Source organism: Lutjanus erythropterus, chromosome 4, assembly GCF_056507025.1.
Source record: "Lutjanus erythropterus isolate fLutEry1 chromosome 4, fLutEry1.hap2, whole genome shotgun sequence".
In the NCBI taxonomy this organism is placed as follows: Eukaryota; Metazoa; Chordata; class Actinopteri; order Lutjaniformes; family Lutjanidae; genus Lutjanus; species Lutjanus erythropterus.
The window spans coordinates 36,515,092-36,533,219 of record NC_139320.1 but is presented as its reverse complement, the minus strand read 5'-3'; the positions used below and the strand labels follow the sequence as shown (position 1 = coordinate 36,533,219).

Genomic DNA, 18,128 nt, shown 5'->3' with positions numbered 1-18,128 from the left:
CATCCTCACATATGGGTTCCCAAATGTCAGTCCAGTTTTGAGGCCATGTGAGGCTATTGGAGGCCTTTCCCCAGGGCTATAATCAGGTTTAGGGGCTGAGAGCTCTGCTTGGGCTGTCTGGAGAAGGGCGTGAGTCCCAGCTAGACATCCTATTCAAAAGAGTGCCAAATGTCAGAAAATGAGAGTCAGTTTGATTTTGGCAATAACACTGAATGGGGTTCCCACATATCAGCCCAGCTTTGGGCCTGTGTGTCTGCCTGTGAGCCTGCTGTAGGCCTCCACACAGGGACAAAGAGCCAGTGTTAACAGCTATGGTTTGGGTTTAATGGCTCTGAGCCCTGCACACAGGGCACACATACAATACAGTATATATAATATATAATAAAGTATAATAATATATCCAGATTATAAAGAATACTCATTAATTCTCAGTCATTCTAATTTATACACACACAAGACCTATAGACATGCATCGGAGAGATGTCAGAGCAATGGGGCTGCACATATACATGTACATAGATATACTCAGGTGCCCCGAGTTTCAATGCCTTGCTGAAAGGCATCTCGGCAGTTCCCAGGAGATGAACTGGCACGTCTCCAGCTACCAGTCCTTGCTTCATACTGTACTTCAGTCCATGCCAGACTTGACCAAGCTACACTCTGGTTCTGGTTGTATCCCCATATACGCACTTAGAAAATATTTCAATTCAGTATTTTTAAAGTGTGGCATTAGTACTTTCAATTACTAAAGGATCTGAATACTCCTCCCCCCCGGTAAGTTGACGTACAGGAGAAGGAGGGAAGCTGTTGTCTGATAGTCTATTTAAGAAAATGAAAACACATATGCAGCCGATCCACACACTGACACTTGACGGATGGAGATCTCAGCTCTCTTTGTTAGCCTTATCCTCTTTCTGGATTTCTGTGAGCTGAATTCAGCTCTTCCCTTAAATGGTTTTGTGGATGATTTGAAACAAAGGGCTGAGTCTACAAAAGATAGGATTGGCGTTGGGGTCAGCACTGAGGCCTCATCTGTGAAATGTATGCTTCAGGCTCCCGCTCTTCTACCTGCGTTCTCAAAGGATGGTGATTATGTTATTGGGGGTGTTTTTTCCATACACCACTACAAACAGACAGTGAAGCATAACTACACCACTATGCCTGAGCCAGTAAACTGCAGAGGGAGGTTAGTGAGTGGGAGAAGTGTTGGATGAAAAAAAAAAGGTTTGATTTGTTTGAAGTGCTTACAATCAGGTTACAAAGTTGTGTGGTATAGAAAACTATATGTGATTTGAAGTTCCCCTCTATTGTTTGTTTCTGTTAAAATTATGAATTGTTCTTATCATTTGTAAATTATTAGACTGACATAAGTGTTTGTGTACAGTATGGACTCCCGTGAACTACGCTTCTCACGTGCAATGGTCTTTGCCATCGAGGAGATTAACAACAGCACAGAGTTGCTGCCAGGAATCAAGCTCGGATATCAGATCCATGACTCATGCACCTCAGTACCTGTCACAGTGCATGTGGCATTTCAACTTTCAAACGGCCTGGACCCTGTGTTTTACACCATCAAAAACTGCTCCCAGTCTGGTATGGTGATGGCTGTTGTTGGTGAGTCTGGGTCCACGCCATCCATCAGTATGTCGCGTATCATCGGGGCCTTTAATATTCCTCAAGTAAATATTTTGAATTGCTGGCAAACTATGTGTTTAATACAGGCCTGTAAGGATTTTTTGTCTGTCCCAGAAAATATTTACAGTGCTGATATCCTTCAGGTGAGCCACTTTGCCACTTGTGCATGCCTGTCCGATAAGCAGCAGTACCCAAGTTTCTTCAGAACAATTCCCAGTGACCATTTCCAGGCTGATGCACTGGCCAAGCTGGTAAAACACTTTGGCTGGACATGGATAGGTGCTCTTCGGTCAGATTCGGACTATGGGAATAACGGCATGGTGTCTTTCTTGGAAGCAGCGCAGAAAGAGGGGATCTGTGTGGAATACTCAGAATCTTTCCATTTGAACCACCCACGCAGCAGGATCCAGAGAGTAGCTGAAGTTATTCGCAGGTTTCTACATCAATGATTGTGCTTTTGTTCCTTGTGCTGACACTGACCTTCTTCACACTATAACACAATAAGTCAAATATAAGATGGCACGTTGTTTCATTATTTTAATCATATTTATTCATCTCATATTTACTGTTGACATTGTTATGAAATATAATTTCTGAAACAAATATTTAACATTCACCAATCCCAAGAAATACATTTTGTCTTTTATTTCTTCCTGTTAACTACCTTGATACTTACAATCTAATGCACTCATAATTTCTCTTCAGGTCAACAGCTATGGTTGTTGTGGCATTTACAACCTCTACAGAACTGAGGATCCTGCTGGAGGAACTGTCAATTGAGCCTTCTCCACCTCGCCAGTGGATTGGCAGTGAGGCCTGGGTAACCAAGCAAGATTTGCTGAGGTTCAGCTCCCTTGCTGGAGCCATCGGATTTGCCATTCCGAAATCTGTTATTCCAGGTCTGAGAGAATTCTTGCTGGATCTCTCTCCCACTGTAGTGGCTGCCTCTCCTTTGCTCACTGAGTTCTGGGAGGATGCATTCAACTGCAGGCTGGGAAAAAGTGAGAAAGTTGTTCTGACTTTTAACATAGTTGCTATTCACTGTTGAGTCGTTGTGATTTGTTTTGTTCATTATCTGTCTGAGTGGAGCCTCCTGTGTTAAAAAAAAATCAGCAACTACTTGGAGATCAAATCCCAGATTTCTACTGAGAGGGAAATCTATTGATACTGAACACAGGCGGAAGCAGGCTCTCTGCTGTCTCGTGTTTTACCCTGCAGTGATTTTCCAATCCCAAACTGAAGTCCTAAACACAATCACACAGTATATAGACAGTCTCTGGGACACTTAGTTAAATAAAAATCTCAACAATAACTTTAATAACTGAAAGTATACATAGAGTTTACTGTATATGCAAGTATGTATGTAGGCCTAATAAGGCTTTTATATGGACAGTTATCAGATTTATATGTTATAGATGCATAAAACAGCCTAAGCAGTTGATAATTTAATGAAAGGTTGTTGACTTTTTTTGTCAAACATGAGTATGATTATCTGATGAGTGATCCTTGTTAATGTGACTTAAAAAAAAAAAAAGAAAAATTAAAAAGTACTGGGCACAGACTGAAACGGTAGCTGTAAAAAAAAGATACAGGCATGTCTATAAAAGCAGTTTAAAATGTAATGTAAAAATAAATGTTTTGTTCATGACTTAGAAAAATATTTTAAAGTATTACCTATAAGTAAAATACTGGTATGAGTTTCTTCAAATAATTTTTAGTGGTTGAAATAAAATAAATAGAAAACAAAAAAAAAATAAGCTCATAAGAAAGAATACTTATGTGATATCACTGCTAAAGCTAAAATAACCATCCTCTGTCTCTGTGTTTTTAGGTGAGGACATAGACAAGAGCGTGTGTGATGGAACTGAAGACATACAGATGCTCCAGAGCCCGTACACAGACACATCTCAGCTCCGAGTCACTAACATGGTGTACAAGGCTGTTTATGCAATAGCACATGCCATTCATAATGCAGTGTGTCAGAACACTAATTCTACAACTCAGTGTGACAAATTCACCAAGATAGAGTCCAAACAGGTCTGTCAAATCAAATAAATAAACACATCAGTAAACATCTTATTTTCATCAACTTAACTTTTATGAAATTAAATACTTTTTCTTATGTGGTTCCCCCTTTCTCTCCCCCCCGTCTTACTTTATTCCATAATCACAGGTTCTTAATCAGCTAAAGAAAGTAAATTTTACCCAAAATGGTTATGATGTGTCTTTTGATGATAATGGCGATCCTGTGGCAAAATATGAGCTGGTTAACTGGCAAAAGAGTGAGAGTGGCAGCATTGAGTTGGTGACAGTAGGGCACTACGATGCCTCACTGCCGGTGGGCCAGGAGTTCCGTATCAACAGGAACCTCACCTGGGTGGAGGGTGGCACACAGGTAACTCAAAAGCAGCATTGTCATATATTAACTTTCCCCCAATCCATACTGGCTGAGAGGAGATTGATACCTGACACAGTTCTGATCTAAAAGACAAACAAAATCCACAGTTTTAATTTTGTTTAGAAAATACCACACAACATTCAAATATAAAAAGTCAAGACATTTCAGCAGTCTGAGACACACAGATCAGTGGGCTATCAGCTTAAGTTAGAGCATTTCTTGCATGACATACCCAGTAACAAACAAAAAAGAAGATGTACAAAAAAAAAAAGATTGCAATATTGAAAGATCATCATTTTATTTGTCAGAGTGCTGAAGCCTCATTTTAGCTTCATTTGAGCTTCACAATGCATTGACCCCAAACGAGTGCCATGGCTTTTGCCTCACATCATCTATGTTGAAATAGCTTTAGGAAGGAATTACTTTGTGGCAAATATGAACAAAAGGAATGGTCACATTGGGCCAATAAGAATTTCAATACACATATTTGCATGTGATTATTATATGAAGAAGGACTTGAAAAAATGTGAAACTATCCTTTAATTCTGAGTGCTGCATATTGCACATAGAAATGTGTAATTTTGCTTGTATCTATGTGCCAGGTGCCTGTGTCAGTGTGCAGTGACAGTTGTCCTCCAGGAACTCGTAAAGTGCTGCAGAAAGGAAAACCCATCTGCTGTTATGATTGTATACCATGTCCTGAGGGAGAGATTAGCAATGTTACGGGTAATTTTTTGTTTATCATGCATATCTACAACATCAAATATATTACTGCTAAAATCCCTTTTAAATTTATTTTTTTCAGATTCCCCTGATTGTTTCCCTTGTCCCATGGAGTTTTGGCCAAATGCAGAGAGAGACACTTGTTTCCCCAAACCTGTAGAGTTTCTTTCCTTTGACGAGGTCCTGGGAATCATCCTGGCTGCATTCTCAGTTGGTGGTGCCTGTCTTGCCATTATAACAGCGGCTGTGTTCTTTCATCACAAGACATCTCCTATTGTCAGAGCCAACAACTCTGAGCTGAGCTTCCTGCTGCTCTTCTCTCTGACTCTGTGTTTCTTATGTTCATTAACTTTCATTGGAGCACCCTCTGACTGGTCCTGCATGCTGCGCCACACAGCGTTTGGGATCACCTTTGTCCTCTGCATCTCTTGTGTTCTTGGAAAAACAATAGTAGTCTTAATGGCCTTCAAAGCTACACTTCCTGGTAGTAAAGTCATGAAATGGTTTGGGCCTCCACAGCAAAGAATGACTGTAGTGTCTTTCACATTTGTTCAAGTCTTAATATGTACGATTTGGTTGGTTCTTAGTCCCCCTTTTCCAATGAAAAACGTATCTATATATAAGAAGAGAATCATCCTGGAGTGTGCATTAGGCTCAGCTGTTGGGTTCTGGGCTGTACTTGGGTACATTGGTCTACTGGCTGTCTTTTGCTTAGTGTTAGCTGTCCTCGCCCGGAAACTACCTGATAATTTTAATGAAGCCAAGTTTATCACCTTCAGCATGCTGATATTCTGTGCAGTCTGGATCACCTTTATCCCAGCATATGTCAGCTCTCCTGGGAAATTCACTGTGGCTGTGGAGATATTTGCCATTCTGGCCTCCAGTTTTGGACTAATACTGTGTATATTTGCTCCAAAGTGTTTCATCATATTGTTTAGACCAGAGAAGAACACCAAGAAACATTTAATGAACAAAAATCAATCTTAAAATGTTTGAAGTTTGGAAATAGTAAAGATTGCATCTCGCAGTAGAGCTTATGCTGTGTACATTCAACTAGTCTTCACCCAGCTTATTCAAATGTTTACATGGTCATGTTTCCTTTATTCTTTTGATTTCATTGTATATTTTGAATGTTTTGTCAATATTTTACTTCTCTATTTGGCAATATTTTCTCATCTGCTAAATAAAGTCTACACTCAACTGAATTGTATGGTACGGAGTTCTGGTTTGACTTAGATTATTTCAAACAAAGTGAAACAAATCATTCATTTAACATTGGAATAAATCACATGAGCAGGCCATTAAAAATCTGCTTTAGTTCATGATACTACAAGTTTAGACTGGGATACTATACAATTATATATAAAAAAAAAACAACAACAACAATACTTCTTTTGATACAGCAAAAAGAAAAAATAAGTCCAAAGCACAAAAAGTGCTGTAAGTTTTCTTCCAGAAAGTTACTGAACACTGTCTGGTTTTGTGCAAACAGTAAAGACTCAACTAAACTGAGGTCTTAAATGAGCCCTTATGCTTTTGTTTACAGCGCTGGTACTTTGGATACTATGAAATTTTAGTATGGTATTGTTTTTAAACACATGGCATGATCTTCCTGCTCATAAGAAAGCCACTGTGTTGAAGTTCTCCCCAGAGAATGAGAGGGTCACCTCCAGTGGTGGACAAAGTACTCAACTCCAGTACTTGAGTCAAAGTATAGATACTCCTGGTCAAATATTACCCAACTACAAGTGAAAGTTGCTTAGTCAAAATTTTACTCAAGTTTAAGTACTAGAGTACTTGCTTTTAAAAATACTTAAGTATTCAAAAGTACAAAGTACATTTTGTAATATCAGTACATTTATAACAATACTGCATTGTTTGCTCAGTGTTTTTACAGAACCTTGTAACTCTCTGAAACCACCTAATGATGCACTGACTTGCTTGTAGAACCACTCTGCTACACAAAGCCTATAGAAACACCTATGAAAATGTCAATATAGAAATACAATAAAAAAACAACAAGGACAGCTATTGTCATTCTAATTTTTTTATTTAAACATCCCCACCCCAAAAAACAGCAGGGCCTTTTTTTTTCTCCCCACACATTCACTATGGGGGAGTTGCAAGGTTTCCTGTATAGTCTGTTACCACAAACAAATTACAACTCTGCTTTCAAGAACCCATCATTCTGTTGAACCACTTGGCTACATGGGAACATAACACATGCCTTAATAAAATCTGTAAACCACACACAATATTTGCCCTGGATTTTTCCCCATCTGTGTAAAGTGATGGAAATCCCTAAAAGACGATGCACATTTAGTCTCTTTCCTCAGCCTCAGTGTTCATATACAGCTGTGTGTGTGTGTGTGTGTGTGTGTGTGTGTGTGTGTGTGTGTGTGTGTGTGTGTGTGTATGTGTGTGTGTGTGTGTATGTGTGCAAGCGTGCATGTGTGTGAGTATGTGTTGACAGCCATAACTTAACACAGGACAGGAAACAGTAACACTGATAATTGAATGTACTGCCATACTTCAACATAGGAGTTTACAACACAACGAATGCTCTGCATGGATTAATCTAGCTTAATACCTGGCTCCTGCCTCTTTCAGCAAGACAAACTCAATAAAATAAAAAATAAAAAAATTAATCCAAAATAAATAATCCAAGCAAAGTCTTTGAACAAGGAACTACAGAATTTTTTTTTTTTTTTTTTCCCACTGTAGTAACGTCCACTCAGTTTTCCAAAGGTGAATGTAGTGCATTTCTCTACCTACTCAAACTTGAAGAAGTCCTTATTCAACTTCAGTAGAAGCTGGTTTTCGAAGTTGTGTGAATCAGTTCTTCCCCTCCTTGGGCTGAAGATCAATCTAGCTGCAGTGAAAAGCCTTTCACAGGCAGCAGAGGCTGGTAGCGCAGTGTTTAACTTGAGTGACAGGCTGGATACAGCTGGGTAAGATGTTAAAATATCCATACCTCAGCCGGTACGCATCCATTTGTTTGGTCATTGTTTCCTGGGTGTGTACATGCTTCATGTTTGAGAAGTCCTCTTCATCAGAAGTGCTTAACGAGTGAGTGTGCCACAGAAGAGGCTCATCATGGTCAGGAAGATGTTCCTTGATGTAACTGAGACCGAAATCACACAAATGGTTTTCATCATCAGGCTATACATATTTACCAATTTTCAAATCATTGCATTGGCTGCCTATAAGTGTATAAAACTCTTAATGGCCTTGCACTCAGTTATTTGTCAAATTTGCTTTTACGGAATGAACCAGCTAGATCCCTCAGGTCTTTTGGGTATAAATAAAGTTTTGCTTGATCGATTTAACTTTAGTTTAAAAAAGTGGGAATGAGAACATGACCAAGCAACATTTAATGATAGATGTTTTCTTACCTAGTTTGAGGACATCTTCATCAGCGGTCCAGGATTTTTTGAATTTCGGATGAAGAACGGCTGCAGCAACCAGCTCTGGGTCAGACATCATTTCCCCAAACCATTTCTTCAACCCATCTTGCAGGGCATCACCCAAAAAGGCGATGTCAGCTGGACTGTACCTAACACACACAAAAACAAAAAATGTTTGGGTGAATGTAACACACATTGTAAAGTGATTTGGATAAAGGTGCTATAGAAGACCTTTTACCATTTAATAAATCTAACCATTACTTTTCTTTTCTACAAGACTTCTGACAAATTCCAAGATTCACTTGGAATTATTTCTATAGGTTCCGCATAGGGTAATGGTATTAAGTATTAGTGTATGTAATAAAACACACAAACATTCACTAATTACATTGGAACATCAGGTGCAGCACACACAGCTCTCACAGCCCCATCTCCTTGTTCTTTGAGGATTCTCAGGATCCGCTCCACAGCCAAGTAAAAGGAGTTCCATCTTGTTGCATTAGGTTGGACCAGCTGAAGTTTGCAGTCTTCTTCAACCACCTCTGCAGCAGTAGTAGTCATTCCAGAGAGCCTGACAGTTGGAGAAGGCAGACCATGACAATTTCTTGTAGGCCTCTACCTTGTTTGCATTATTGGCATCCACTGTAGAAACCAGATTCATCAATTGACAACCACACCGATGATGCTTTGGAAGTTGGTACTGGAGACCATCATCTTCAGTCATAATGGTGTCAACATCAATGATTTCCACCTCCTCACCCTGATCCTCATCATCTTGTGTTGGATCTTGATCAGTTACCTCCTCAGCAGTAACATTGTGGTCATTGTTGGTCATGGTTCTGACTATCTTCTCACGGATTTCATATTCTGAGGGTATGTTATTCATTGCACTTGCCAAGACGTCAAATGTGTGAGTGTCCTTCAACTGCCTGCATGCAAGACCAACAGAATGCCTCTCAAAGCTGCTTGAATCCAGCCAATGTGCTGTAACACCAATAAAACTCCTCCTCCTTGCAGTCCAGCAATCAGTTGTTGTGGCTATGTATGAAATCTTCCTCATTGCTTCCTTCACCTGCTCCTTCATTGCCAATGTGACTTTATCAAGCTTGCACCACACAGTGGTCCGAGACATGACGGTGCAGTTTGGCTGTAGATCTTGAACAAGGCTCTGAAATGCTGGCTGCTCAACAAGAGAGTAGGGCTGGAGACCATGAACTATAAAGTTGAGTCACTCGTCTGAGAGACTTGCTTTGTTTCTTCAAGCTTCATCTGTTTGAGTTTCATGGAAGACATCCCAGCCTCAGACTTTCTCTTGCAGGCTGCTGTAGTCAGTTCACTGTATTTCTTCAGCTGACTTTTATGCTTCCTCTTTAAAAGACAAAGTAGAACTTCAGTTAAAAATAGTTAACTCAGATAGGTAGGTAGGTAACTGAAGAAACAATTTCAATGTAATTTATGATTATTTCTTGGATTAACAAATTTTAAGAGGTTTATTTCTAAATGTACACATTTCTTTCAGGAACTTGCATTCCGCTCCATTGTTCTCAATCACCAAATATAGAACATTAGTAGGGTTATAAGATTAACATCATATGTATATGTCCTTGGTGTCCAAAGAAATGTAAAAGAAAGGCTTAACAATGGGAAGAGTGGTTGCTTCAAGAGGGCGCTTGGATAGTGATTAAAAGGCATTAACCTCGTGTCACTAGGCTTTCCACAGCACCTGCCCAGGCTGCTCTCCGCAGGCACTCGCTCGACTAATGGCTCGCTTGGGCACGGCTCACGGGCCCTAAGTCCTGGTTGTCAGCGCCATTGCCTTGTTGTCAAGTGGATTACAGACATCGAGTTAACAAAAACAAGTGCTCCTCTTCTTCGGCCATCCTTGGAAAAACAGTATGGCTACAAACTACAGTTGGGCGATATATTAAAAATTTCAAACGACCATCGTCAGCCCATTCTTCTGTGACTGGCGATATCTTTGCCCCCCCATCTCCCGTCCTCTTAAGCCTCTCGCTGCACAAGAGGTGAATTCATGATGTTACGCATTCTGCATATGTTCATGATGTCCAATAGACAAAATAAACTCACAAAGTGTGTGGAAATTACATGTTCTGACATGTTATTTTCAATTTTAAATTCGGGAATACAACCATACACCTTCTGAATTCAAGTTTCTCTATTGTACAGAACTAATTGGCTCATTAACTCCTCAGAAAACACACTTGTTTCAAACTCAACAGAAAAACATGTAAAACTGACCCAAACCATCTTTGTTAGTCTGTCCACTCTTCCAACAATCACCAGCTCTGGTTTGATCAAAATAAATCCTTTATCCAGCGTGTGAAAACAGTGTACAGAGTCTGACTCTGCAGGCTGAGTGAGTGTTACTGCACCGCTGGATGAGAGCGTGGTGCAGAGCAGAGGCTGTCGCTCTGCAGGCTGTTACATTAGCGAAATAAAATGACAAATATCGCCCTAAAAATTGGCAAAAGTCGATTCACTCAGGACACGGGTCCCAACAAGGTAAGGGCCTGAAGGGAGTCGAATTGAGAAGTGAAGGGACAAATATTTTGCTCAAATTATAATGTTATAAAATAGCATTTCAATCACCGGTCACTGCATTAAACCACAACCACTTCAGCCTCAGATAACTTCATTTAAAATGTTTATCTGGAGAGAAAGAAATGTTTGTTTGTTTTTTTTACATACCTTGCATATGATTATTTCTGACCCAGTGTATGTAAAATTAATGTTACATACATACATAAGGTAAGACAATATATATTTTTTTCTGTTCATTGAGTAAGAAAGAAAAAAACAATGAAAACAATGATTTGTAGTGATCAAAAACAAGATATTTAATAAATACTTGCAATATTTAATGATTAAATAAAATGGGTGAGGGTCATGCCAACCCATGGTGTGCATTAGAAGGGATTTAGATAGCTTGTACAGTAAAGGGCTTGGTAAGGCCATCCTTTCTCTGAGGTACTGGAAGCTGACGTACAGTAGGAGGAGGGAAGCTGTTTTTGAAAGTCCATATAAACTAGTGAAAACACAGTATGCCCATAATACAGACAGATGAGGGATGGAGCTTTCAGCACTCTTTATTGGCCTGATCCTGTGTTTGTGTGAGCTAAATGTATCTCTTGCCTTGAGTGTTTCTGGAGATCTGAAACAAAGGGCTGGGCTCGGGGTCAGCACTGAAGCCTCATCTGTGAAATGTAAGCTCCAGGGTACCACTCGCCTACCTGCATTCTCAATGGATGGCGACTACGTTATTGGGGGTGTTTTCTCTATACACCGCTATGTGCACACACTGAAGCATAACTACACCACCAAGCCTGAACCACTAAGCTGCACAGGCAGGTTAGTAAGAGGAAGATGTGGTGGAAGGTGTTATACTATGTGGAAAATGAATTGTTTTGATTTGTATGATGTTTACAATCCTGTTGCAAAGCTTTTGTGTGGTCATGAAAACTTTTTAGAAATCATTTTTAATTTTATTTATTTCATATTATATGCCAGATTAGTATACTGCCATTTAAATTGGAGTTATTAAATTCACAAGTACATTTAATATGTGAAAAACATTTCTTTTGTATTCATTATCTAAAAACTGATATCTAATCCTGTGTTTTGTTTAGCCATCAGTTATTGCCCAGAATTTGTAGTTCTATTTTATTGTGTTTCCTGTTAAAATTGTGAACTGCTCTCATCATGTGTAAATTTGAACGGTTACATGTGTTTATGTTTAGGATTGATCTCCGTGAGCTGCGCCTCTCACGTGCAATGGTCTTCGCCATTGATGAAATTAACAACAGCACAGAGTTGCTGCCAGGTATCAAGCTCGGTTATCAGATCCATGACTCATGTGCTGCAGTGCCTGTGGCAGTGCATGTGGCATTTCAGCTTTCAAATGGCCTGGACCTGGTGTTTAACACCACAGACAATTGCTCACAGTCTGGGATGGTGATGGCTGTAATCGGTGAGTCTGGGTCCACGCCATCAATCAGCATGTCACGCATCATTGGGTCCTTTAGTATTCCTCAAGTAAATATTTTGAATTTCTGCCAAAATATGTGTTTAATACAGGCCAGTGCTGTTTTTTGTCTGTTCTGTAAAGACTTACACCACTGCTTTCCTTTAGGTGAGTCACTTTGCCACTTGTGCATGTCTGTCTGATAAGCAGCAGTACCCGAGTTTCTTCAGAACAATCCCTAGTGACCGGTTCCAGGCTGATGCGCTGGCCAAGCTGGTAAAACACTTTGGCTGGACTTGGATAGGTGCTGTCCGATCTGATTCAGAATATGGCAATAATGGCATGGCATCTTTCCTGGAGGCAGCACAGAAGGAGGGAATCTGTGTGGAATACTCTGAATCTTTCTATCGGACCCACCCACGCAGCAGGATCCAGAGAGTAGCTGATGTTATCCGCAGGTATCATCTTAGTGACAAATTGAAAATGTTTTTTTTTTTACCATTTTTTCTCTAAAATGTATTACTGTTATTGTTAATTAAAATATCTCTTATGTTTCCTTGCACTGACTATCTCTACGTTTGTACTGGTATAATATAAGTCACTATGCGTTTCCAGGTCAACAGCTGTAGTTGTTGTGGCATTTGCAGCCTCTGGCGATCTGAAGTTCCTGTTGGAGGAGCTGTCGCGTGAGCCTTCTCCACCTCGCCAGTGGATTGGCAGTGAGTCCTGGGTAACCAACCCAGACATGCTGAGGTTCAGCTTCTGTGCTGGAGCCATCGGATTTGGCATTGAGCAATCTGTTATCCCAGGTCTGAGAGAATTCATGCTGGATCTCTCTCCCACTAAAGTGGCTGCCTCTCCTTTGCTCACTGAGTTCTGGGAGGGTGCATTCAACTGCAGGCTGGGGAAAAGTGAGAAAGTTCTGCTGATTTTTAACATAATTGATATTCATGGTTACATCTTCTGGTTGTGTTGTTGTGGTGTTTTTGTGCATGAGTGGAGCTGCCAAGTTTTTAAAAAGCAAGCAGCTGCTTTAAACCCAAATCCTAGATTTCAGATGAGGGATAATCTACTGATACTGAACAAAGACATGAGGCAGATTTAATGTGCATTCTGTAAATAAACTCACTTGATGAGAAGTCAACTTTAAGGATGCCTAAATTTGACCTCTCATCAAGTGAGTTTATTTACAGAATGCTGTATTTGACAAGATTTTGAAAGTACTTTTCTGCAGTGGTTTCACGATACACAAAACTCTAGAGGCCTCTACAGTATATAGACAGTCTCCAGGCTGTCAAGTTAAATTAAAATTAAAAAAAAATGTTCTTACCAGAGTTTATTGTATCAGTAGGTATGCATATAGGTATTATTAAAATTTTCTCATATTGACATGGATTTCAGACCAGGTATATATATTTCTTAAACACATTTAAGGGAGCATAAACAATTTGATAGGAAGTTAGTTGATCACTGAGTCTCACTGTTTTGTTGAGTGGCTCGGTCCAAACCATCAGCCCTAAGCATCAGTATTTGACAATCTGGGAAGGAGGCTCAACAATCAATCACGTTTACCTTGAACCGTTTACCCCACCTTTAAAACAGGTTAAGTCGGATGGTGATTAAAGGAAAAAAAAGCCACCACCACCTAAAGTAAAACACCAGCTTTAAAAAAAAAAGATTGAAGATTGTCATATACTTTGAAATATAATGTAAAGTGTGGGTGATTTATAAATAAAGTAGAACAATACAGATGTATGAGATTTTGCAAGGCAGGTTTGGCAGTTCAAATAAAACAAAAAGAAAGAAAAAAAAGAGCAATGAACACAGAATAAATAATAATAAAGGATCCTTGTCCAAGTTAAGTTAAGCACCTTCCTCTCTCTGTCTTTTTAGGTGCAGCCATGTACAAGAGAGTCTGTGATGGAACTGAGGACATGCAGACGCTCCAAAACCCGTACACCGACACATCCCAGCTCAGAATCACCAACATGGTGTACAAGGCTGTTTATGCAATAGCACATGCCATTCATAATGCAGTGTGTCAGGACACTAATTCTACAACTCTGTGTGACAAAATCACCAGGATAAACTCCAAACAGGTCAGTTTGAATGAAAAAGTGGCAACCTACAAGTAATTTTCTGGTATAATGTACCATTTCTGACAAGTGCGTTTTATTATTCCTGCCAGGCATAAGACTGGAGGGAATATGTGTGCGTGCGTGCATGCATGAGTGAGTGTGTGTGTGTGCATGATCACTTGACCAACAGCTTGTCCACAACTAATGTTGAATCCTACTTGACTGATCAGGGACCGAGGGACCGCTTTGATTCAGAATCTTTGAAGAACCTTGAAAAACCATTTTTATGAGTTTTATGGCCTCATGTTTCTATTGACAGTGTCTTTCTGTTTTGAGGTCATCCCATTCTTATGAACAGAATAGGGAATTCCTTCAAACTTGTGATGAACTGGTTAGCCTTTGATGGTCAGCTTACAAGGTCACAGTGACTTTACTAGACACACTTTTGGGCATGATTCAGGAATTCATATGCTAATTAAGACAAAATTACACACAAATATCTAATATGATAAAATGATGATATGGTGACATTTTATTTGAAAAAGGTCAAAGGTCAGCTTTACTGTGACATCATATGTCATAATTATCTTAAAGCGTGTTTCTCACTGGACATTATTCACTTGAATCATACATGTGTAGTGATGACATCTACTTTGTCAAAATACACTTAATACCTTTGATTAAATTTCCTCAAAGTAAAAGGTCAACTACATACATAATATGTGTCTAGGCAGACATGGATGTAAACTAAAAGTTGACTGGTTAGTGGAGGCATACAACTGCAAGGCAGTCATTTGACTTTTGATTCCTTTGACTGCTCTGTTTCATACAACCACTGACAGCTGCTTCCTCACTCTTCCTAAGCAAGTAATCAACAACTGCTTCAGTCTGATACCTTGTTTCAGCAACGGGGGTCATGTTAATGTTGCAAACCTCTGCTGGTTGCATCTGACAGTTGTACTGGCATTGGAGTAGGTGCTTATCCATCTATTGCCTGGTGGGGATCTGCAGTCTAATGAGTACCCTTTTACATTTTTTTCCTTTCTCTTGCTAACTGTCTTACTTTATTTCATCCTTATAGATTCTTACTCAGCTGAAGAAAGTGAATTTCTCCCAAAATGGTTATGATGTGTCATTTGATGCCAATGGGGATCCTGTGGCAAAATATGAGCTGGTTAACTGGCAAAAGAGTGAGAGTGGCAGCATTGAGTTGGTGACAGTAGGGCACTACGATGCCTCACTGCCGGTGGGCCAGGAGTTCCGTATCAACAGGAACCTCACCTGGATGGAAGGTGGCACACAAGTAAGGAGCCCTAAAGCATCAATTTAACATTAAATTTCCTCAAGTCCATACTGGCAGCTAGGAGATACATCCCTAATACAATTCCAATGTAAGAAAGGGGGACAATATAAAGTTACAGTGTAGTAACTTAAGTGCAGTGACAAAAGAAATTTGTACTATTACTAATTTGATCAGCTGAACTTTAGAACACAGTCACACATGCCGATTAAAACTTAGGTTTAGTTTTTTGGTCCACAAAATTTGGAGATTTGGAGAAAAGCTGGAGTTTCATTGGAGCACAGCAATGCAGAATCTCTCAGAGAATTTAAGTGAATGGTGACCAGTTTTCCAACATAAACAAACAAACAAGCAAAAAAAAAAAATCAAACCCAAATGCCTCAGTACTACTTATCTGGTCCCAGCAAACGAAGTTCACTAGAAAGCCTGAAACTTGACTGTAGATCCTTAGCTTGGAGCCACATTCCACACTGTCTGAACTGGGTGTGTGTGGTGTAATGGTGTGCGTGCAAGTCAACGGCATGTTGGGGCTTTAGGAGACTTGGATTACACCAGACAGGCAGTATTGAGCCATTTTTATGTGTTATCTTTTTTTTTTTTGTTTGTTTGTTTTTCCATCATCCATCCATCCATCCATCCATCCATCCATTCATCGTCTTCTGCTTATATTTGTTTTTCCCCATTTGAAAACTGGTCAACATTCACTTAAATTGTTTGAGAGATTCTGCTGGGCTGTTATCTTGTAAAACTCCAGTAGTCTTTTGTGGACTCAAAAACTAAACCCATTCTTCAATCTGGATGATTGTATTTTCATTTTTGGTTGAACCATTCCCTTTTCGACGCCTTTAGGAAAGGATTTCTTCTGTATAAAAAAGAAGAATCATTACAGGGATAAACAGTTTCAATTCACATATTTACATGTGACCATGGTTATTATTTGTATCTATGTGCCAGGTGCCAGTGTCAGTGTGCAGTGACAGCTGTCCACCAGGAACTCGCAAAGTGCTGCAGAAAGGAAAACCCATCTGCTGTTATGATTGTATACCATGTCCTGAAGGAGAGATAAGCAGTGTCACAGGTAATGTTATTTTTTCCTACAACATATCGACAGCATCAACTATATGTCTCAAAATCCCTTTTATATTAATTTCTATCCAGATTCTCCTGATTGTTTCCCTTGCCCAAAGGAATTCTGGCCGAATGCAGAGAGAGACACTTGTTTCCCCAAACCTGTAGAGTTTCTTTCCTTTGACGAGGTCCTGGGAATCATCCTGGCTGCATTCTCAGTTGGTGGTGCCTGTCTTGCCATTATAACAGCAGCTGTATTCTTTCGGCACAGGACATCACCAATTGTCAGAGCCAACAACTCTGAGCTGAGCTTCCTGCTGCTCTTCTCTCTGACTCTATGTTTCTTATGTTCATTAACTTTCATTGGAGCACCCTCTGAGTGGTCCTGCATGCTGCGCCACACAGCGTTTGGGATCACCTTTGTCCTCTGTATCTCCTGTGTTCTTGGAAAAACAATAGTCGTCTTAATGGCCTTCAAAGCTACACTTCCAGGTAGTAATGTCATGAAATGGTTTGGTCCTCCACAGCAAAGAATGACTGTAGTGTCTTTCACATTCATTCAAGTTTTAATATGTACTATTTGGTTGGTTCTTAGTCCCCCTTTTCCAATGAAAAACCTCACCATATACAAGGAGAGAATCATACTGGAGTGTGCATTAGGCTCAGCTATTGGTTTCTGGGCTGTACTTGGGTACATTGGTCTACTGGCTGTCTTTTGCTTTCTGTTAGCTGTCCTCGCCCGGAAACTACCTGATAATTTTAATGAAGCCAAGTTTATCACCTTCAGCATGCTGATATTCTGTGCAGTCTGGATCACCTTTATCCCAGCATATGTCAGCTCTCCTGGGAAATTCACTGTGGCTGTGGAGATATTTGCCATTCTGGCCTCCAGTTTTGGATTAATACTGTGTATATTTGCTCCAAAGTGTTTCATCATACTTTTTAAGCCAGAGAAGAACACCAAGAAACATTTAATGAACAAAAATCAATCCTAAAACATCTAAGTTTTGTAAATAGTAAAAATATAAAATATACAGCTCATGCTGTGCACATTCAATAGTCTTCACCTAGATTTGAATCTTTCCTTGTACAGTTTATTTTAACCTCTGTTTTTTTTTTTTTTTTTATTGAATGTCCTTTTAATGTCATTCTATTTCACAATAAATGGTATGTACTGGACAAAAATTAAAATTTGTAATGCAAGTGTGTTCTGTCTTGACTTTTTAAATAAAATTGTTTCAAATATATCACAGTAAAGCTTTAAATCCACAGTAGCCAGAATGGACAACCTTATCATCTGCAAGTTTGCTACTAGATGCCACTAAATCCACATTGGTCTTTCAAAGATGTACATTTTTAGGTTTAGTTATAATATGAGCTAAAAGCATAAAAGATGGGGTGAAAAAAATTAGCGTATCTAGTGCTTCCAATGATAACTTTAAAGTTGAACAAGCGTTCATCAGAAATGACTAGGCAAGGACTGCATCTTGTCTCTCATGTAGAATAAGCTGCAGTAGTGGAATGTAATTAGGGTAGT

At 39.6% G+C, this 18,128-nt stretch overlaps 1 protein-coding gene and 1 pseudogene across 1 annotated transcript; both read left to right on the top strand.

Moving 5' to 3' along the window:
* The first annotated feature begins 875 nt into the window (after nucleotides 1-875).
* Nucleotides 876-5,743, top strand: LOC146328861 (extracellular calcium-sensing receptor-like). Its single transcript, XM_084716697.1, has 8 exons — nucleotides 876-1,186; nucleotides 1,385-1,679; nucleotides 1,779-2,068; nucleotides 2,341-2,636; nucleotides 3,467-3,672; nucleotides 3,809-4,030; nucleotides 4,636-4,759; nucleotides 4,839-5,743. The coding sequence occupies exons 1-8, from the start codon at nucleotides 876-878 to the stop codon at nucleotides 5,741-5,743; spliced, it is 2,649 nt and encodes an 882-aa protein (XP_084572823.1).
* A 5,508-nt stretch (nucleotides 5,744-11,251) lies between these two features.
* On the top strand, nucleotides 11,252-17,608 carry LOC146328860 (extracellular calcium-sensing receptor-like; annotated as a pseudogene).
* The last annotated feature ends 520 nt before the right edge of the window (nucleotides 17,609-18,128 follow it).

Excerpts from the sequence above, each read along its gene's own strand:
- LOC146328861 (XM_084716697.1), top strand. The coding sequence starts at position 876 with ATGGAGATCTCAGCTCTCTTTGTTAGCCTTATCCTCTTTCTGGATTTC. Across the intron at positions 2,637-3,466 it reads CAACTGCAGGCTGGGAAAAA|GTGAGGACATAGACAAGAGC; the intron begins GTGAGAAAGTTG and ends CTGTGTTTTTAG. Across the intron at positions 4,760-4,838 it reads AGAGATTAGCAATGTTACGG|ATTCCCCTGATTGTTTCCCT; the intron begins GTAATTTTTTGT and ends TATTTTTTTCAG.